General features: G+C 48.9%; 1 protein-coding gene across 3 annotated transcripts in view; it reads left to right on the forward strand.

Annotated features, from left to right (window-relative positions):
• Positions 1-22,356, forward strand: part of MLLT1 (MLLT1 super elongation complex subunit) — a 63,308-nt gene that overhangs the window by 7,728 nt on the left and 33,224 nt on the right. For 2 of the 3 annotated variants that reach the window (XM_024134372.3, XM_024134373.3), the window contains exons 2-3: positions 2,444-2,624; positions 10,415-10,497. In XM_024134372.3, the coding sequence (XP_023990140.1) occupies positions 2,444-2,624; positions 10,415-10,497 (264 nt within the window). Of the gene's footprint in view, positions 1-1,493; positions 1,516-2,443; positions 2,625-10,414; positions 10,498-22,356 lie in introns of those variants that run through there. The other variant, XM_055081212.1, reaches the window with a different exon arrangement.

Raw genomic sequence — 22,356 nt, forward strand, 5'->3', positions numbered from 1 at the left:
AGTGAGAGGCCCGCGTACCACAAAAAAAAAAAAAAAAAAAAAAAAAAAAAGGACAGATGGGATGTGGCCCTGGGGGAGACAGCAGTGAACAGTCAGGAGCAGGGTCTGGATGAAGCGGCACAGCGGAGTTGGTTGTACACAGACTGCTGTGGAGACCAGGGTCTGGTTGGTTTCCAGTGTGGATCTATCAGAAGGGGCTCTGGAGAGAGTAGCCCTTGAGCCAGGGCTTAAGGGACAAGTGGAATTCCAATCAGAGAGCAGTGAGTTAGGGCACCCCTGGCTGTGGGCTGGAAGGAGCAGAGGTGGATGGGAGTGGGCGTTCCCGGTATGTTTGGGGATGGCTGGTGTCTGACTGAGCTGGGATGCAGGATGTGTGCGTTTTCCTGTGCTTCCTCGGTTCTCAGCCTCTAAGGCCTGGCCAGAACTTAGCAGCAGCTTCTTTGTGTGTGAGCACGTGTGTGTGCGTGCATGGGGGGCTGCAGCGCGGGAAACTTGCACGGCTCTGCGACATACTCTCTGATCTTGGGTGAAAGCATGGTAAACGAGGAGTACCCCAGACTTGAGGGAGCACAGGTGAGAGATGGGAGGTATGCCGAGGCCTGTGGACTCGATTCTGACCGAGCGGCGGGCCCTGCTTACCCGGCAGTGACCGCGCAGCGAGGGGTGGAGGAGTGGGGAGTACGCAGGTGGTGGGTCTGAACGGGGTTTTGGAACCCAGAGAAGAGGCAGGTCCTGGAGGGACTGTGGCCCCAGGGGTGCCTGGGGTCCGGTGGTGAGAAAGAGAGTGCAGAGGGAGGTTTCTGGTCTGGGTCTGGGCTGGTGAGCCCGACAGGGGAGTTTCCTTCCGGATGCGTGTGATCCAGGCCACTGGCCCTCTTGTCCCTGGTTATCTCAATACTTAGGAGCAAGTGTCCACTTGGCCTCTGCTTTCTTTGTAACGTTCTTGATTTTGATACTAGGTGTCAGGCTGTATCTCTGTGAAGTCCAGAGAAGGTTTTAACAGGCCAGAGCGGATGTGTACAGTGGGTCCCTGTCGGCGGTTTCAGCTGGCCTCGCTGGTGCAAGTTCTGCGAAGGGTCGGGGCTGCTTGCTTAGTGTGTGTGTGTGGCGGGGGGCCGGCACGAGCTGCTTCCTGTCTCAGGCGAGTGGCCAACATGTGTGTGAGGAGGGCAGCCTGGCTGCCGAGGCTGCGGGCCCACCTGCACCTGTCCCCAGCTGGCTTCACACTTGCCCCCCATTCTCACTGTGAACCGCTGTTCTTTCAAAACAAAGCCAGCGTTTGTGCAGGTGACTCGGGTGACCCCAGGGGTCTCTGTTTTCCAGGAGGCACTCTGTGGGATGATGGAGAATGAAAATGCTTTAATCAAGGATGGCAGGATGGCACACTGGCCAAGGAAGTGGCCTTTGCGTGACACACACACACCTGGGCCTGAATCTCCCTACAACTCAGCCGCCTCGTGTGTGCCACTCAACAGCTCACTCTTGGAGCCTTGGTTGCCTCATTCGTAGAACGAGGTACAGTCTGCCCTTCGGATCCGTGGGTTCTCCATCCACACATTCAATCAGTTGTGGATCGAAAATATTCGGGAAAACGATTCCCAAAAGTGCCAGTAAGCAACCCTTGAATTTGCTGTGCCCCAGCAACTCTTTACATAGTACTTACATGTAGTTACAACTATTTACCTAGCATTTACGTTGTACGAGGTATTATAGGTAACCTAGAGATGATTTAAAGTATGCAGGAGGATATCCGTAGGTTACATGTAAGTGCTAAGCCTTTTTTACCTAAGGGACTTGAGCGTCCGTGGATTTTGGTATCCTCGGGTCCTGGAAGCAATCCCGCGTGGGTACTGAGGGGCAACTGCAGTGGCACCACGGGTCACACTGTTGTTTTCCAGGAGATCTTGGTGAGGGTTGCTACTCCGGGCAGGGAGCCACTTGCAGTGAGCCAGCTCAAGAGGAGAGCAGGCAAACTGCTAGCAAGATGATGTCTGATCATGGAGACTGCTGAGAAGACAGTGTCATAAAGAGCCATGGGGTGGTGGTGGGTGCTTTAAGGTTGGGTGGTCAGGGAGGGCTTCTCTGAGGAGGGAACAGTCAAGCCGAGACCCCGGTGACAGGATGGAGCCAGCCGTGGGGGGGCCTGGGGGAGAGCATCCAAGGCAGAGGGGACCACAGGTGCCAAGGCCCTGGGGCAGGGTGGGGAGGAGACGCCGGGTCCCCAGTGGGCTTCCTGGGGAGAGAAGGCATGTATAGCCGTTACAGGCCCAGTCCACATGAGCACGTGCAGGCTCTTCCTGCTCCTGTAACTGGCGCTGCCCCTGCCCGGAGTCCCTTCATTTACGAGCTCTGTAGGCCACAGGGGGCAGGGGGGAGGGGACGGCCTGCAGTACCCTGCCCTGGGCTCTGCGTTGACCCTGTGCCTGCCTCTCTCTCCCTCCAGTGCACTGTCCAGGTCAAGTTAGAGCTGGGACATCGTGCCCAACTACGCAAGAAGCCCACCACGGAGGGGTTCACGCATGACTGGATGGTGTTTGTCCGTGGCCCTGAGCAGTGTGAGATCCAGCACTTCGTGGAGAAGGTGGTCTTCCGGCTGCACGACAGCTTCCCCAAGCCCAAGCGTGGTGAGTGTCCCCACCCTGGCCGCCTGCCCTCTCCCTGGGGAGCAGGTGGCCTGTACCCCGCAGCCCGAGGCGAGAGCTCGCCCTCCACAGAGGGCCTCCACCATCCCTTATGCTTCTCCCTCGGCCGCGGACTTGGCTGTAGGGAAAACCCAGCGGAGGTGGTGACAGCATCTTGTGTCATCCCTTAGACTCAGGCTCTGAGAAGCTTCCAGAGAATGTAGCCCTGTGGTTGAGGGTGGGAAGGGCGACTTACACCCCCTGGTGAGTAAGCAGGAAGCTGCTTACTGGGCCCACGTTGGAGGAGAGATGCCCTTTAGAGAGCCCGTGGGTATGTGGGGCAAAAGCAGAAAAAGCTTGCGTTTCACCGCTGCCTCCTCCCTGGCTTCACCCCTCAGAGCGCCCGGCCATCTGCGAAGTACAGGGTGACATGCGGCCCGGCTGTCTGACGGGGCGGAGAGCCGGGAACTCACACCAGGGCACCTGATCAGAGACCACTTCCTGGGGAATTTGGAGCGAAGTTGGAGGCGATCTTGGGAGCTCTGTGGGGGCGGGCCCTATCTCCTGTTTTTACCATTCGGTCCCCATGTGAAGCCCGGCCAGTCACAGGGCGTCTTGTAAATAGTTCTCGAATGGATGCGTTGATAAAGGAACAAATGACTCTGTGCTCGGAAAGGGCTTCAGGGCTGGGAGAGCCGTTGCTGGCTGCTGCCCCCTCTACCTGCAGTAGGTGGGCCAGGGGACCGGGGGTCACACTGTGACAGCATGGAGCCTCGGGTGGAAGCAGGAGCCCGTCCCGGGGCCCGCTGGGGGCCTGGGCCTGGGCCGGCGAGTGTCTTACTGTCCAGTGGGGAAGTGACGTGTGTTACAGGAGTAGAAACTCCTGGTTCAGAAGGGAAAGCAGCTCGAGATTCTTTTTCTTCTGGATTCTTCCATCAGCTTTCTGCTGTTCCTTTTCCTTCATTTCTCCTTTCCTGAGTCTTCAGCTTTTCTCCCTTTTTCCATCTCTGAGCCTCTTGGAGAGAGCCCATCTGGTTCCTGACAACAGCAGGTATCTGTAAAGCACCTGCTAATAATAATAACAATAATACATGCCACTTATCAGGCACATCCTGCTCACAAGCCCTTTTCGTTCATCCCGCAACCCTTTTTTACAGATGGGGAAGCAAGCTCAGGGGACCAGGTAAGCTGCCTGTGCTTTAAAGCAGGGGTCTGTGCGCTGTGGGCTGGATATGCCTGTTTTTATTGGCTCTTGGTCACGCCTGTTCATTCTGGGGGAGCCCGTGGTCACTGTGCCTGGACGCTGAGCAGAAGCCGGGCTGCCCCCTCCTGGCCCAGGTGCCTGCTTTCCCAGACAGCTGCCACTGCATTTCCTTCACCACCGCCCTCTCCCGTCTCTCCCTTTCTCTCCGGGAGGGGCCCCAGATGGTGACTCCCATCTACCTTTCAGCTGCTTGTTTCATCTTCCTCTCCTCCGGTCCTTAACCAAGCAGCCGCTAGAGCGGTAACACTCAGAGCGGCCTACGTTTGTCCTGCCCTCGCTCTGTGCTGTGCGATGCGGGGAGCCCCCCAGGATCCCCTCCCATATCTAGATGGGGAAACTGAGGTCCCGAGAGGCCCAGTCACCTATTTGTGGTCACGAGGAAGCGGCACATTCTCCGAGCTCCCGATGTCTGAAAAATGGGTTTTGAGTGAAGCACCCTTTTGAAGTGTCATTTTGCAGGCAGAGTTTCAGTAGCTGAATCGTGCATGTTTGCAAAGTCTGTGCGGCCTGTACACAGAGGGCAGCTGCGTCACGTGTATCGAATGGTAAATGCTCACTCGCCATTTGCTTAGTGGTCAGTGAAAAACGGATCAGGTGAAGAAGGCAGTGAATTTCTTATAGGGCTCCAGCCTCTGAAATTATACTTTATGTGCTTGAAATGTATCTTGTACACCAAAATATACACCCGTAACAGACCCAGCAGAGATGTGCCAGGTGGGATGTTCCCACCTCCCAACTCATCAGCGGTGGTATCACCCCAGGGGCAACATTTCTAGGCCTTTCTGGGTCGTGTCCTTCCTTAACACCTTAAAGCAGTAGAAGCAAATTTGCTTCTTATCTCTAGATTTTTCACATTAAAATTTGTTTATTAACTTACTAGTGTGAAGGGTTAGACTTTCTCCTAAGCTTCTCCACCTTTCATCCCTGACAAGTCAAGGGTTTGTGTCTGGCCATATAGTTTGCTGCTGTATCCTAAGTAATACTTAGGTGGTTACTAAGTATTCGTTGAGAGAACGAATGGATTCTTCAATGCTGTCAACTTTGGCCAAGGTCTCCTGACTTTCCATTTAGGAAGAGAAGGGCAGGAGCACCCTGTCTTCCTTGAACCTTATACCCCTCCTTCTGGGAGCTACACTTGACTTTGTTAAGGTTGCTCCGCTCCAGGATTAGAGATTAAGTCTAGAAGTTGGTAGCTGGCAAAGGGCACTGACCGTAGTGACTCTCTCCATTGTCGGACTGGTCGGGATCCTCTCTGAACTGTGGGCCACTCCAAGGAGAACGCTCAAGGTCATGTCAAGGTCAGATGGGCTCTTTTTATCATCCTTGGTTCAAATATGGCCCTGTTTACTTTGCTTCATATTTGGCCCTTTGCTTCTCTTCCCATCCTTGTATTGTGTCTTTTTCATCAAAGGTGCTTTGCCTTTTTTCCATCCTCCCCATCATTTCATTTATTCAGTGGAGTTTTTTGCCCTTCGAGATATTTCATTCTGGTCTCTTCCTCCTCTAATCAGAACTGGCTCCTCTTTAGCCATCATGCTGGGACTTTCCTTTACTTTTCTCCTGGGGGATTTACCTAATACCCTTAGGTTTTGGTTTATTTTCCTGTTTTACTGGAGTAATTTCTCAAGAAGTTTCCCAGGAGATTAATTACTGAAGCAATTTCCAAAGAAAGGTGTGTGGGGAATAAACTCCTTGACTCCTAGTGTATTTGAAGTGCCCTTTTTCTGTTCCCACACTTGAATGGTAGTCTAGTTGGGTGTAACGTCCTAGTTGGAGAATTGCTATCACTTAGAGCTTTGAAAGTGTCGCTTCGTTGTCTTCTGAGAAGTCTGATGCTATTGGGTTCTTGTTCTGTTGCAGATGACCTGTTTTTTAGTTTTTTGTTTTGTCTTTAGAAGGACTTAAGATGGTTTTTATGACATTGTTTCTGGGGTCTTTTTTGGTTGTGTGTTTGTTCATCATGTTGGACATTTGGTGCCCTTCATTTTATTTTATTTATTATTATTATTTTTTAAAATATTTGTTTATTTATTTGGCTGTGCTGGGTCTTAGTTGCGGCATGCTGGATCTTCGTTGCTGTGTGAGGGATATTTGTTGCCGCATGTGGGCTCTTTTAGCTGTGGCATATGGGATCTAGTTCCCTGACCAGGGATTGAACTTGGCCCCCTGCATTGGGAGCGTGGCGTCTTAGCCACTGGGCCGCCAGGGAAGTCCCGGTGTCCTTCATCTTAGCTTCTGTTTCTTTGACAATTTCTTTCCACCTATTTAATTTCTTTTTTCGCATTCTAGGGTGCTTATTATATAACTTATCTATGTTTAAGTCTTTTCATCTGTAAAATGGGAACAGCTGCATCTGCCTCACAATGTTGTTGGGAGGATTAAATTAGTTAAATGTATAAAGTGCTGAGAATACTGCCTGCCATACAGTAGGTGCTTTATGAATATTAGCTGCTGTTGACATTTGTTTAATCTGCTGAGTTGTTTTTGCACCTTTCACCGTTTAAAAAAAAAAATGCCTTTTTGCTCTACATTCCGGGAGATTCCATCGATTTTATTTTCTGGTCTTTCTGTTGAATTAAAAAATTATAAGTACTATATTTGTACTAAGGTCTAAGAGCCCTTTCTTACTCTCTAATTTTCCTTTTTAAAAGTATTTTGTTTTCCTCTGTTGAGCAGGTCTTGCACCTGCGGGCACTGACTCTAGGTTTGGTTTGGTTTTCCTTTTCCCAGGGTCTCCTGTGGTCCCCAAAGTATTCCTGCTTCTTTGGCCTCTCTCCTCCAAGTGGGAACTCTTACCGAGGGCTCTGTTTAGGGCAGGATGGGTTCGCTTTACCAGCGGCTTCTGGTTAGGGACGTGGGGTCCCCCCAGTTTCCTGACTGAGAAGGGCCTGCCTCGGGGGGTGGGGTGGGGCGGGAGAAGGTCGCAGGAGGGATCCCCAGGGCTGCTGTTCCAGTCACAGCTGCTCTGTTTGGCTTTTTTTTTTTTAAATAACTGCTTTACTGAGGTGTGAGTCACACATGATAAAATTCACCCTTAATGTGTATGATCCACGTGTCTAGTGTGTTCATACAGTGAGTGGCTCAGCCATCACCTCTCTCATTCCAGAACGTTTTCATCACCCCAAGAAAAACCCCTAGCCACCCGCTCCCCATCCCCGCCCTCCACTGCGCCTGCGGATGCCCCAGCCCAGGCCTCCCGGGGCTCAGGTCCCCCCTGCACCGCCCGTGCCATGTCCCCGGGTGCAGCTTCCTCTTCCTGTTTCCTTGCCCGGCATGCTCTCACCCACTTTCTGCCTTCCAGAAAGTTCTTGACTGCTCACATCGCCTCCCTCCCCGTTACTCTCCCGGCATTATTTGGTTTCCTACTGGCCTCACTTTGCTTGCCACGGGCCCTCAGGTGGGACGGCAGGCAGGCCGGTGGCGACTGCTTGGTCTCCCTTGTCTGGAAGCCTGTACTCTGGCCCCTGTGCCCCGTCTCTGAACGGATAAGGTGGTTTTCAGCCTGGGAGTGTCTGTCCTCCGAGAGGCCTTTGGAGAGAGATTGAGAAATGCACAGCAGGGTCCCTTCCCTGAAGGGGTTTGTCGTCTGGTAGAGAGATGAAGATCAGAGGTGACACGTGTATGTGTAAAGATAGCCGCCCTCAGTGGAAGTAAGTGACCTGGGGGTCAGAGGCCCAGGGAAGCCAGGGCTGTCCCTGCGGGAGGGGCCCCTGACTCGGGCCTTCATGGCTGAGGGGATTCAGACTGGTGGTGGGCGGAGGGAGATGGACATTGGGGTGGAAGGTGCAGGCAGGTCCCCGGTCCCTCTCTCCTCTGCTGGGGGATTGTGCAGCGAGAACAGGCCATCCTTCCTCTCTGCTTCCTCTTTCCTTCCTGGATGCAGGTTAATTCAGCAAGCAAGCAGGTGCCCGGCCCTGTGCGAGGCCGGGGCACGTGAGGCAGACTGCAGGACGCTCACAGTCGTGGGGGGCTTGGGCACTAGGTGGGCAGGGTTCATGCAGCTGGAGAAACATCCCCTCAGTCTGCTCAAACAGGATCGAGAGACTCTGGGAGAGGTGGGCCGTGACCTGGCCTTCCTGCCCAGATTTCTTCCTGTCCCTGGACAGGCCTCTCACTTCAGTAGATGACCTGACAGAGGTGTGACATATGGCCCGCTCAGCAGTATTTGACAGATACGTAGTGAATGTTTCCAAAAGGTCTGGCCGTGGTGCTGGCCCTGGGGATGTCACACTGAGTGAACAGGAGCGCGTGTAGGATTGAGGAAGGTGGAGACAGTAAGCGCAAGGAGTCCTGAGACCAAGTGATACAGGACGCTCGGGGCCGGAGCAGGGAACCACAGCCTGCAACTTGATGGGGGACGGGGGCAGCTGCTCAGTGAAGGGGTCCCGGAGGAAGTGGTCTGTGATCTGAGAGGGGTGGCGTGGCAGGGCTGGTGAGAGATGAGCCTGAAGGGGATGGAGCACCGTGCAGGCCCCCTGGAGCGGCTGGAAGTTGGCCCTGAGGGCAGTGGGGAGCCATCAGAGGACACAGATGTGTGATTCAGAGGGCTCCTTCCAGCGGCCCCTGCAGAAGATGCCTGGGAGCAAGCCTGAGGCTGGCCGGCTGGTGAGGGGCTGGAGCGGAGGCTCAGGGTGCCAGGCAGCGGGGTGCAGCCCAGAGATGTTTGGAGGTGGCCTTCACAGCGCTTGGTGACAGGCGAGCCGTAGGAGCAGGAGGAGCTGAGGCGGCCTTGGGGCCTCGGGGGAGCGGTGGACAGCTGGGGTCCTGACCTGCAGGATGCCGGGAGCTGCGGAGTTCACAGGGAATGAGGAGGTGTCTTGGGGCAGGCTGCCTCTGGCATGCCCTGCCAGCACCGCCAGGAGGCTCTCCGAGGAGCAGGAGAATAGGAGCTGGCTAGAAGAGGGATTTGGGGTTGAGGTCAACCCCACAGGGTCCCCAGGCTACCTGGGCCCCCGCCCGTTGACCCAGCCTGCAGGCAGGGGCACTCCTTACTTCCAGGGGGGCTCACCGTCAGACTGAAGGTGCCTGAGCTTACCCCTGGGGACCAGAGGTGTCTCCTTGGCCTCTGGCGTCAGCCGGGCCCCTGACACTCAGATGCGGATAGTGGTGGAGTGAATGCACGAATGAGCGAGTGCAGCGTTTGGTAGCAGTAATGACTCCGTGCAGGCCCCGAGGTCAGGTGACAGTGCTCAGGGCGCTCAGCCGAGGCAGCCGGGCTACTGCTGCCCTCCGGGAGGCTGTGCTGCGGGGGCGGTGGGTCCCACGGCCGGGTCAGGACGGCCCCCTCGCCCCTGGCAGGGAAGTCCGTCCAGCTGAGCAAGCCTCGAGCCCCAGGCTGTGGGGACTGGAGCCTGAAGCACAGGCTGAGCCCTCCTGGGGGGTGTGGGGGGAGCGGGAGCTGGGCTTGGAGGGCAGGTGGCTGGCTCAGGGGCAGGGGGAGCCCTGGGGGCCGGCTCACCCCAGTCCGCGCAGCTCCCTGGAGCCCCGCCCGTGTGGTTTGCAGAGCGGGGTCCTTTGCAAGGCTGTCCAGCCAGCCCTGGCCTTGAGGGACCCCAGTTACTCTAAACCCACCCCCTCACCAGTTTTGTTTGCGCAGATAGATGAGACACGTGAGATATTTGAGGTATGTGATATTTTAAATGATTTTTTTTAAGAAAAATCTTACAAGGTTTTAATTTTTAAAAAGTCATGTTTCACTATGTTCCAATGCACTGTCTTCCGGCAATTTCTGGCCCCCTTAAGAATTACAGCACAGACATACGTGTGTAAAGGTTTCAATCGTTGGCAGGACTTTTTCCTATCTCCCGGGGGTGGTTGCCTCGGGAGAGGGAGGGGTGGAGGACAAGGGGGATTTGATCTGTACTGTTCTGATTTTTTTTTTCTTACATGCGAGAGAACAATATTGTCACGTTACTTGCATAATGACAGCATACCTGTCAAAACATTGACAGTTCATCCTGGAGGATGAGACTGCGGAAGGTTGTTTTACCTCTATTTTACTGTTCTTCTTAGTTTCTTTCTCCCTCTCCCTCCCTCCCTCCCCCCCTCTCTCATCACTCGTCACCTGGGAATGCTTTGGTTAGGTGCTGAGGTGGAATCCAGGCGAGCCCCCGCTGGGACCGGGCCATCTCTATCTCCATCTCCATCTCCTGGCGTCCGTGTCCCTGGCCCCAAGCGGGGCCTCAGTGTCCGTGTTTGAGTGGGCGATGGCAGGAGGAGGGCACAGCAGAGTGCCTGCCCTGCTGGGAGACCAGGGGCCCCCTGACCCGGCGCCTCACTGAGCCGCACTGCTGTGCTGCCCTGAGTCGGTTGAACCTGTGTGGCCCGTGGCCGGTGCTGGCTGCGCTGCCGTAGCTGGTCTCATGCCCCTTCCCCAGTGCTCTCCCACCCTGGTGCCACGGGGTCACCTTTCTCCTGCTCCGCTCCTTCTCTTCCTCTTGACCCCTTTGACATGGAACGGGGCCTGGGGTTTCCCAAGCTGGGGGAGCTGGCCTCCTAGAGCTGACAGTGGTTTTCCCTTTCTTTTCAGTGTGCAAGGAGCCCCCCTACAAAGTGGAGGAGTCGGGTTACGCAGGCTTCATCATGCCCATCGAGGTGTACTTCAAGAACAAGGTAGGAGCCCGGGTAACAGTAAGGAAGATGCACAGCTCACACAAGAGCCAGTGGGACCGGCAGCGCCGGGTGACAGGGTGGATGTTGGCATGTGTAGCAGAGACTGCATGTTGGGCGCCCGCGGGCGGAGCATCGCGCGCATCCCTCCTGTGGTGGCGGGGCTTGGGAGCCAGGCACGTTGCGGCGGCAGGTGGGGGAGCACTGGGGCACCTCGCCATAAGTCGTTCTGAAAGTGGCGGGGTCCCCGGCTCAGCCACCACGTGCTGGGGCGGGGCCGGAGTCTGTGGCCTGTCCCAGAGGGGTTGTCACCTCGCGGGAGGAGGGGCGAAGATCTGGAAGTTATTAGACGTCTGACAATGGGCTGTTGGTTGGATGCACTTATATGCATCTTCTGAACAGAATCTTTGACGACCTTGGGGGAAAGAGCTTTTAATGTTGTTGAATGAGGAAAGCAAGTTATATGTGTGTCATTTATAGAAAATAGGAATTATATACATGAAAGATGTTAACAAAGGTAATCTGGGTGGCAGGATCACAGCGGGGTTGTGTATTATTTCTCTCCATATGTATTTTCTAAACATTTACAATGAAGAAAATAGAAATAGTCATAGACCGTTCAGGCTGTTGTAACAAAATACTACAGACTGGACGGCTCATAAACAACAGAAATTGTTTGCTCAGCGTCCTGATGGCTGGAAGTCTGGGATCGGGTGCCGGCGTGGTTGGGTGAGGGCTGTCCTCCGTCCTCTGGGTCACAGGCTTCTCGCTGTGCCCTCACAGGGTGGAAGCAGCGAGAGGCCTAGGGGCTCTTTCTGCAAGTGTCAATCCCATTCCCGAGGGCTCCATTCTTGTGACTTAAGCCCGTCCCAGCACCATCACGTGGGGGGTGGAAGTCAGCGTAGGAATTGGCAGGGGACACATTCAGACCATAGCTTTTTTTTTTTTTTTTTTTTTTAAAGCCCAGTAACCAACATTTAACAGTTGCCTCCCTGGCAGCGTGCCTCTGCTGACCCTCACAGGTGCCACCAAGCGGCCAGCGGTGACCTTCGCTGGCTCCAAGGTGGCTGGCTGGCTGGTGCTCCTCCACAAGTCCAGCTAGACTGGCTGTGGGCGGCTCTGCCGTGTTTCAGGAAGGACATCCCCCTGGGGGGCCCGAGGGTGCCACCACTCACTTAACGAGCCCCTTGTCCTGAGAACCCGTGGCATCAGAGGCCTCTGGGGTGGAGCTCAGGTGGGCACCGCAGTCCCCTGGGCACCAGGGGACATCTCAGCAGGATTTGGCGGCGGGGCCTGCGGGTCATCCCGAGGCGCTCTGGGCGTCGAGGCCTGAGAGTCCCGGTGACTGGCCACTGTTGAGAGGAGAGCCCAGCCTGTCCGCACGGGTGGGGGATGGATACTGCACCCCGAGGGGGCTGGCGCCCTGCAGCTTAGGGACCATGCTCAGGGAGGCCTCCTAGTTCTCCGGGAGCGTGGAGAAGGGGGCGTCCACGTGGGGCGGGGGGCCAGTGCTGGGGTGAGTCCCGGGGCCCGCCGTGGGGAGGCTGTGCAAACGGGATGCTGATTGTAGCCCCTCTGGGTGGTTGGGGAGACAGAGTGAGTCCATTGGGAGGGAGCGCTGAGCCACGGGTGCCTTGGTATCTGCAGGGTTGGGCGCTGGGTCTGGCGTGGCCCTGTGAACCCTTTCTTAGAATAAGTGCTGGGTGCTCTCCTGTGCCCTGCGTCCTGTTACCAGAATCCTCTGTTCCTGGTGGGGGCGTTGCCCTCAGGGCTGTAGCTGGCAGCCCTGCGCTGCAAGGCCCATCACGGGAAGGGGTGCGGGTCCCGTCACAGGTCCTGTGGTGTGCGTGTGCTGTGCCAGGCGCTCTGCTGAGCGGTGCTTATTACTTAGTACCTGGACAGGCCCAGGAGGACAGTGATCTCCCCAGTCTGGATGAAGGGGCGCCTGGATGCCCAGTCGTGTGGGCAGGGCTGCACCATGATTGGCGGAGCTGGGGTTTGGACCAGCAGAGCGTGTGTTCACACATGCGCACCCATTGCTTCAATACCCGAGACAGGCGTGACCCGGGATGACAGCTCCTCATGAATTCTGTGGTTTACTTGCTTCTGGGTGACAGGGACAGCATTGTTTTATGTATCATGTCGTACAGATGTTGTCTAAATGTGGGTCCCTGTTGAGGGACGTGTGTGGAAAAGTGAGTGCCGGTTCATGGCAAAAGCAGCTTCTGCAGGCGTGGGATGCGTGTGAACCAGGGACATCGTGAGAGTGTCTGCTGGTGACTTTTCCCCCCTGCCATAGGCAAGGGCTGCTGTTGGGTTTCAGCCCTGCCTTACTGTTCAGCTGTCAGTAAGGTGAGCTGATCTTTGTCCTGCTAAGAAGAGGCAGAGCAACTGTGGACAGCCCACTTCTCTTGGCCCCAGTTTCTCTGTCCACGAGATGGGTTCCTAATTGTGTCTGCTTCTCAGGCTGTTGGGAAGATTCGGAGTGATGGAAGGTAGAGCATGTGGCCCGGTACCCAGCACGGAGTAAGGGCTTCATCCACATGTGTCGTTGATGTCACTGCTGGGTCCGCCTGGGTGAGCGGGGTGAGCGGAGCAGGCAGCTTCTGAGGCCTTCAGGGCCCAGGATGACGTGTGGCCTCTCCGGACAGTGGGGTGGATCTGCACCCAGAGCAGAAAGGACGCTTTCTCAGACACGGGATGTTTTCTCGTGTGAGCGTGAGGTGTTCTAGCCTCAGTGGCACTGGCTGTGAAATTCTGTGTTATGTGGTGTTTGGCGCTAAAACTTATCTGAGGCCACGTTCCGTTTGACCTGTTGGAAGGATGTTCTTTTACAGATAAAGCCCTCCTTTCCTCCAAGCGAAAAAAAGAAGCGGTGTGGGGGGTGGGTCTGTCTGACTTAATAAAAGTAATCTCCATGTGTCTTCTTTTTTTTAATACTTTTAAATTATTTATTTATTTATTTATGTGGCTGCGCTGGGTCTTAGTTGTGGCATGTGGGATCTTTAGTTGCCGCACGCGGGCTCTTAGCTGCGGCATGTGGGACCTAGTTCCCCGACCAGGGGTGGAACCCGGGCCCCCTGCATTGGGAGTGTGGAGTCTTAGCCACTGCGCCACCGGGGACGTCCGTTGAGCGGTTTTTACTCACATGCTTCTGACTCCAAATGCACAGTGTCCTTCCCAGCACCTCTCCTCCGGCTCTGATTCTCCAGGCACCATTGGAGTGTCCAGCAGTTCGGTTCGCTTCTGACACTAGCCACTCGAATTAGCGCGGACCTGCAGGTCAGAGGTCAGCCCCACAGGGCTGTCCCCAGTTCAGACGACAGCCACAGGTCTGTGCTGCGCCTCCTGTGCTTCTGACGATCAGCTATCCATCGGGGGTTCCCACAACCCCCTCAGGTTCCAGAATTTGCTAGAACAGCTCACAAAACTCCGATCAGCATTTTACTCCCTGTTTCCGGTTTAGTGTATGGGATGTAATTCAGGAACAGCCAGGTGGGAGAGAGGCAGGGGGCCGGGTGTGGGCAAGGGTGGGCTTCTGGGGCCTCTCCTTCCACGCACCGCCCTCCTGGCACCTCCACGCTCACCTGCCCTCCCTGAGGTCTCCGAACCCCGTGTTTAGGGGTTTTATGGAGGCTTCGTTGTGTAGGCATGAGTCAGTCATTGGCCACTGCTGACTGACTCAATCACCAGCCCTCCCCGTCCCCGGAGCTTGGAGGTCGGGAGGGGGGATGAGCTTCTAATCAAGACTTGGTCTTTCTGGGGACCAGCCCCATCCTGAAACCATCTAGGGACCCACCAAGAGCGGCCTCGTTAGAACAAAAGATGCTCCTGTCACCCCGTCACTCAGGAAATTCCAAGACCGGGAACTGAGGACAAACGCCAAATATCTTTCTATGATGCCACAATTGTAAAATAAAATTTTTATTGAGGTGAAATTCACGTAACGTGCAGTTAAGCGTTTTACAGTGTACAGTTCAGTGGCATTTAATGCATTCATAATGTTATGCAGCCACTGCCTCTCTAGTTTCAAATTTTTCGTCTCCCCGTCCCCCCAACCCTCATCTTCTGGGAGCCTCTAATCTGCTTTCCGTCTATGGATTTGCCTATTCTGGATATTTCATACAAAACAAATCATACAACATGTGTCTTTTTGTGTGTGGCTTCTTTCACTTAGCATAGTGTTTTTAAGGTTCATTCAAGTTGTAGCATGTGCCAGTACTTCATTCCTTTTTATGGCTGAATGAAATATTCCACTGTATGGAGATACACACGTATATACAGTCGATTCTCGATACTCGAAATAGTTATGCTCTGTGAGGTCACCAGGAACATTGAGTTAGTGAAAACTGAACAGTTGCTACAGGGGGCCTAAAGGGTTAAGTTCCTGCGAGCCTCTGGTCACAGTTTTGTCAACTGATGGGTACATAACCTTGTTTCCTGAGTGCTTCTGTTTGAAGCCTCCTTATTTACTGTACACTGTTGATTCATTAACATTGAACTCACAGCCCAAGCACCATCATTCATGCCTGAACCAAGCTTGTCCAGCAGACATATTTTCTCTGTAAGGCACATCACAGCCCTCCTGGGCTTGGGAACCCTAGACAGCACTTCAGCACTGTGCTTGGGGCCATTTCAGATGGCAGAAGCACAAAAATTTGGTAAAAATGGCACTACATACATGGTGAGAAGGCCACTTGTTCAGTGTGAGAACTGCACAGGAAGGCCGAGTGCAGCTTGTTTCACAGCAGCCAGGGATGAGCCTGCAGCCAGCTCCTTTCTCACCACTCGGTGCCTGTCTGCAAGTGGACATGAAAGCCACGAGGACTGATTTTGGGTTTATAGGTAATTTTAGTGAGTAGCTGAATACAGAAACAGGGAACGCACGAATATTGAAGATCACTGTGCCACAGTTTGTTTATCCACTCATCTGTTTGTAGACGTCTGGGCTGTTTCCGCCTACTCGCTGCTGTGACTCATGCTGCTGTGGATGTGCATGGACGTGTACATGTTTGCGTTCCAGTCTCCAGTTCTGTGGAGTGTATGCCTAGGAGTGGAATTGCTGGGTCATGTGGTAATTCTGTGTTTAACTTTCTTGAGGACCTGTCAAACTCTTCTCTACATATTCCCACCAGCGATGTAGGAGAGTTCCTATTTCTCCCCATCCTCAACAGTGCTTGTTACTTCCTGTTTTTGTTTTGTGGTAGCCATCGAAGTGGGTGTGAAGTGGTATCACGTTGAGGTTTTGATTTGCATTTCCTTAATGACAGTGGTGTTGAACATCTCACCTGCTGTTGGCCATTTATGTATCTTCTTTGGAGAAATGGCTGTATACATCTTTCGCCCATTTTTTTAATATTTATTTTTTTAATTGTTAAGTTGTAAGAGTTTTTAATATATTCTGGGTGTTAAACTCTTACTGGATGTGTGATCTGCAAATGTTTTCTGCCATTCTTTGGGTTTTTATCACATTCTGATAATGTTCTTTGATACACAGAAGTTTTTTTATTTTTATGAAGCTCAAGTTATCTACTTTTCTTCTTCCGTTACACTTTTGGTGTCAAATCTCAGACTCCATTGCCAAATATGAGGCCATGAAGATTTACCCCTATGTTTCCCTGTACTAGTTTTACAGTTTTAGTTCTTATATTTAGATAGTTGACCCATTTGGAGTTAATTTTTGTGCGTGGGATGAGGTAGGGTCTAACTTCATTCTCCTGCATGTGATCGTTCCGTTGTCCCCGCACCATTTGTTGAGGAGATTGTTTCCCCCCGTGGAGTGGCTTTAGCATCCTTGTTGAATATCAATTGGCCATGTATGGTTGGTTTTATTTCTGGAGTCTCAATTCTATTCCATTGGTCTTTATGTCTGTCCTTATACTAGTACCATACTGGTTTTTTGGGGTTTTTTTTTGGCGGTACGCGGACCTCTCACTGTTGTGGCCTCTCCCGTTGCAGAGCTCAGGCTTCAGACGCGCAGGCTCAGCGGCCATGGCTCACAGGCCTAGCCGCTCCACGGCATGTGGGATCTTCCCGGACCGGGGCACGAACCCGTGTCCCCTGCATCGGCAGGCGGACTCTCAACCACTGCGCCACCAAGGAAGCCCGCATACTGTTTTGATTACTGTAGTTTTGTAGAAAGTTTTGAAATCAGGATATGTGGGTCCTCCAACTTTGTGGGGATTTTTGTTTGTTTTTTTAATATGGTTTTGGTTTTTGTGGGCCTCTTGGGATTACATATGAATTTGACACTTGGCTTTTACATTTTTTCAAAAAAGACCACTGAAATTTTGATACAGATTGCATTGAATCTGCAAATACTTTGGAGACATTACCATCGTAACAATATTGAAGTCTTCCAATCCAAGAACATGGGATGTCTTTCCATTTGATTAGGCCTTCTTTAATTTCTTTCAGAAACATTTTATACTTTGCAGTGTACAAGTATTTTACTTTCTTGGTTAAATTTATTCCTAGATATTTTACTCTGTTGTATGCTATTGTAAATGGAATTGTTTCTTTAATTTCCTTTTGGAATGTTCATTCCTGGTATATAGAAACATAACTGATTTGTGTGTGTGTTGATCTTGTACCCTGCAACTTTACTGAATCTGTTTATTATCTTTAGTAATTTTTTGTGGCTTCTTTGGGATTTTCTACATAAAAGATACCTGCAAATGGAGATAGTTTTACTTTTTTCTTCTCAGTTTGGATGCCTTTTTTCTTTTTCTTGCCTCATTGATCTGGCTAGGACTTCAGTACAGTGTTGAATAGTAATGATGAAAGTGGTCTTTCTTACTTTGTTCCTGATCTTTGAGGGAAAATGTTCAGTCTTTTACCACTGAGTATGATGTTAGCAGTGGTTTTTTTCATAAATGCCCTCTATCAGGTTAAGGAAGTCCCCTTTTATTCCTAGTTTACTGAGTGTTTTCATGAAAGGGCATAACATTTTTTCAAACACTTTTTCTGCCTCTGTTGAGATAATCATGTGGGTTTTTTTCCTTTATTTTATTAATGTGGTATATTACAATGATTGAACCATTCCTGCATTCCTGGGATAAATTTCCACTTGGTTATGTGTATAATCTTTTTTAATGTGCAGTTGGATTCGGTTTGCTAGTTTTTTGAGAATTTTATATTCACAAGGACTATTGATCAGTAGTTTTCTTGGGGTATTTTTGTCTGGCTGTGGTATCAGGGTAATAATACTGACTTCATAGAATGTGTTAGGCAGTGTTCCTTCCTCTTCTATTTTTGTAAGAGTTTGAGTAGAATTGTTGTTAATTCCTAGACTGTTTGGTAGTGTTTACCAGTGAAACCATCTGGTTCTGGACTTTTCCCTAATGACTTATGGCATTGAGCATATTTTCATAGCTCATTTGCCTTTAACTTCTTGGATGAGGTGTCTGTTCAAAGTGTCTGACCATTTTTAAAAATTGGGATGTCTATTTTCTTACTATTGAGTGTATAATAGTGATAGAGTGTATAATATATTGAGTGTATACTAGTGATATTCTGGATATCAGTCCTTTATCAAACCTTCCTTTTGCAGGTATTTTCTTCATCTATGGCTTGTCTTTTCAGTCTCTTAGTGTCCTGCAAAGAGCAGAAGTTCTTGATTTTGATGTAGTTCAGCTTGATTTTTTCATGTGTGGTTTGTGGTGTATCTGTGTCTGTAACATAATATTTATCATTTTAGCCATTTTTAGATGTATAATTCAGTGGCATTAAGAATACACACAATGTGAAATAAGCCAGACACAAAAGCCCAAATATTATGTTCTTCCACTTGTATAAAGTATCTAGAATAGGCAAATTCACAGAGACAGAAAGTAGAATAGTGGTTACCAGGGACTGGGGGAATTATTGTTTAATGGGTACAGAGTTTTCATTTCGGACGATGAGAAATTTCTGGAAATGGATAGTGACAGTGGTTGCACAACATGGTGAATATACTTAATGCCACTGAATTGTACACTTGAAAATGGTTAAAATGTTAAGTATTATGTTACATATATTTTATCACAATAAAAAATTCACCAAAAAAGTAAAAAAAAAAAAAAAAATGCACAGTATTGTGCAGCCATCACTGCTGTTTCCAGAACTTTTTGATCATCCCAAATAAAACTGTACCAATTAAATAATAACCTCTTCTACCCTCAGTCCTCTATTCTACTTTCTGTCTCTGTGAATTTGCCTATTATGGGTACTTCGTGTGAGTGAAATCATACAATATTTGTCCTTTGTATTCACGTTTTCAAGGTTCATCCACATTGTAGTGTGTGTCATTGTTTCATTCCTTTTTAAGACTGAACAATATTCCATTGTATGGATATACCACATTTTGCTTATCCATTCATCTATCTTGGACACTTGGGTTGCTTCTGTATTTTAGCTACTGGGAATAATGCTGCTGTGAACATGAGTATACAAATACCTCTTTGAGACCATGCTTTCAATTCTTTTAATTTTTTTATTGAAGTATAGTTGATTTACAATGTTGTGGGCTTTCAGTTCTTTTGGATACATACCCAGAAGTAGAATTGCTGGATTATATATATAGTAAATCTATTTTAATATTTTGAGGAACCACCATGCTGTTTTCCACAGCAGCTGTACCATTTTACATTCTCACCAACAGTACACAAGGGTTCCAGTTTCTCCACATCCTTGCCAACACTTGTTGCTTTCTCTCTCTGTTTTTTTTTTTTTTTTTTTTTTTTTTTTTTGATAGCATCAATAGTAATGTGTGAGGTGGTATCTCCTTGTGGTGGTTGTTGTTGTTGTTGTTGTTGTTGTTGGCCACGCTGTGCGGCTCGTGGGATCTTAGTTCCCCGACCAGGGATTGAACCCAGGCCCTCAGCCATGAATGCTCTGCGTCCTAACCACTGCACCGCCCGGGAATTCCTTCATTGTGGTTTTGATTTGCTGCTTCTAATGATTAGTGATGTTGAGCATCTTTTCATGTGCTTATTGAGCATTTGTATATCTTCTTTGGAAAAATATCTATTTGAGTCCTTTGCCTATTTTTGAATTGGGTTGTTTGGTTTTGTTTTGTTGTTGAGTTTTAGGAGTTCTCTATGTATTTTGGGTAATAATCCATTATCACTTAATATGATTTGTAAGTATTTTCTTCCTTTCTGTAGCTTGCCTTTTCACTCTGTTGGTCATGTACTTTGATGAATAAACGTTTTTAATTTTCATGAAGTCCAATTTGTCTGTGTCTCCTTTTCTTGCCTGTACCTTTGGTGTCATATCCAAGAAATCATTATCAAATCCAGTATTGTGAAGCTTTTGCCCTATGTTTTCTTCTAAGAATTTTATAGCTTTGGCTCTTACATTTAGGTGTTTGGTCCATATTGAATGAATTTTTGGATATGGTGTTAGGTAAGGGTTGAACTTCGTTCTTTTGGACGTGGATATTCAGTTTTCCTAACACCATTTGTTTAGAAGACTGTCATTTTCCTGTTGAATGGTCTTGATGCCCTGTTGAAAATCATTTGACCACGTATATGAGGGTTTATTTCTGGGCTTTCTAGTCTATTTCATTGGTCCGTATACCTGTCTTTATGACCAGTACCACACCGTTTCAATTACCATAGCTTTGTAGTGTTTAAAAAAAATTTTTTTTTGATTGAAGTATAGTTGATGTACAATATTAAATAAGTTACAAGTGTACAACATAATGATTCACAATTTTTAAAGGTTACACTCCATTTATAGTTATTATAAAGTTTTGGCTGTTTTTCCTGTGTTGTATAATGTATCTTCATAGCTTGTTTTGTACCTCTTAACCCCCACCCCTATCTTGCCCCTCCCCTCTTTCACTCTCCTTACTGGTAACCACTAGTTTGTTCTCTACATCTGTGAGTCTGTTTCCTTTTTGTTATATTCGCTAGTTTGTTTTATTTTTCAGATTCCACATATGAGTAGTATCATACAGTGTTTGTCTTATTTCATTTAGCATAATACCCTCCAAGTCCATCCATGTTGTTGCAAATGGCAAAATTTTATTCTTTTTTATGGTTAAGTAGTATTCCGTGGTGTGTGTGTGTGTGTGTGTGTATATACCACATCTTCTTTATCTATTCGTCTGTTGATGGACACTTAGGTTGCTTCCGTATCTTGGCAGTTGTAAATACTGCTGCCGTATCTTTTCAAATTAGTGTTTTTATTTTTTTTCAGATATATACCCAGGAGTAGAATTGCTGGGTCATATGGAAGTTCTATTTTTAGTTTTTTAGGAAACCTCCATTCTGTTTTCCACAGCAGCTGTACCAAGTTACATTCCCATCAACAGTGCACAAGTGTTCCCTTTTCTCCACATTGTTGCCAACATTTGTTATTTGCATTCTTTTTGATGATAGCCATTCTGATGGGTGAGGTGCTATCTCATTGTGGTTTTAATTTGCGTTTCTCTGATGATTAATGTTGTTGAGCATCTTTTCCTGTGCCTGTTGGCCATCTGCATGTCCCCTTTGGAAAAATGTCCACTCAGGTCTTCTGCCCATTTTTTAATTGAGTTGTTTGTTTTTCTGATGTTGAGTGGTATGAGCTATTTATGTATTTTGGCTATTAACCCCTTATCAGTCATATCATTTGCAAATAGCTTCTCCCATTCAGTAGATTGTCTTTTTGTTTTGTCGATGGCTTCCTTTGTTGTGCAATAGCTTTTAAGTTTAATTAGGTCCCATTTGTTTAGTTTTGCTATTATTTCCTTTGCTTCAGGAGACATCAAAAAAATATTGCTACAATTTATGTTAAAGAGTGTTCAGCCTATGTTTTCCTCTAGGAGTTTTATGGTTTACTGTCTTACATTTAGGTCTTTAATCCATTTTGAGTTTATTTTTGTATGTGGTGTTAGAGAACGTTCTAATTTCATTCTTTCACATGTAGCTCTCCAGTTTTCCCAGCATCACTTAATTGAAGAGACTGTCTTCTCTCCATTGTATATGCTTGCCTCCTTTGTCATAGATTAATTGACCATAAATGTGTGGGTTTATTTCTGGGCTCCCTATTTTGTAGTAAATTTTGAAGTCAGGAAGTGTGAGTTTTCCAAGTTTATTCTTATTTTTAAAGTTTTTTTTGGCTATTTGAGGTCCCTTGAGGTTCCATATGAATTTTAGGGTAGATTTTTATATTTCTGCAAAAAAAAATGTCAATGGTATTTTGATCGGGATTGCATTGAATCCCTAGATTACTTTAGGTAGTTTGACATTTTAAGAGTACGAAGTCTTCTGAATTCATGAGCATGGAATATTTTTTCATGTATGTCTAATTTCTTTCGGCAGTGTTTTATAGTTTTCATTGTACGAATCTTTACTTCCTTGGTTAATCTCTAAGTATTTTATTCTTTTTGATGCTGTTGTAGGTGGAATTGTTTTCTTAATGTCCTTTTCACATTGTTCGTTGTTAGTGTATAGAACGGCAGCGGATTTTTTTTGTGTGTGTTGATTTTGTATCTTGTAACTTTGCTAATTTATTAGTTCTAACAGTTTTGTGTCTGTGTGTGTAATCTAGGATTTTCTATGTGTAACATTATGTCATCTTCAATAAGAGGTAATTTTACTTCCTCCTTTCCAATTTGTATGCCTTTCTTTTCTTTTCTTCCTTTTTTTTTTTTTTTTCTTTTTCTTGCCTAATGCTCTGGCTATTACTTCCTAGGTGTTGTATAAAAGTGGTGAAAGCGGGCATCCTTGCCTTGTTCCTGATCTTAGAGGAAAGCTTTCAGTCTTTCACTGTTGAGTGTGATGTTTGCTGTGGGCTTTTCATCTGTGGCTTCTATTTCTAGTTTGTTGAGCGTCTGTATCACAAACGAGTGTTGAATTTTGTCATATGCTTCTTCTACACTTATGGAGATGT

This window comes from Physeter macrocephalus, chromosome 2 (genome assembly GCF_002837175.3).
Source record: "Physeter macrocephalus isolate SW-GA chromosome 2, ASM283717v5, whole genome shotgun sequence".
NCBI lineage: Eukaryota > Metazoa > Chordata > Mammalia > Artiodactyla > Physeteridae > Physeter > Physeter macrocephalus.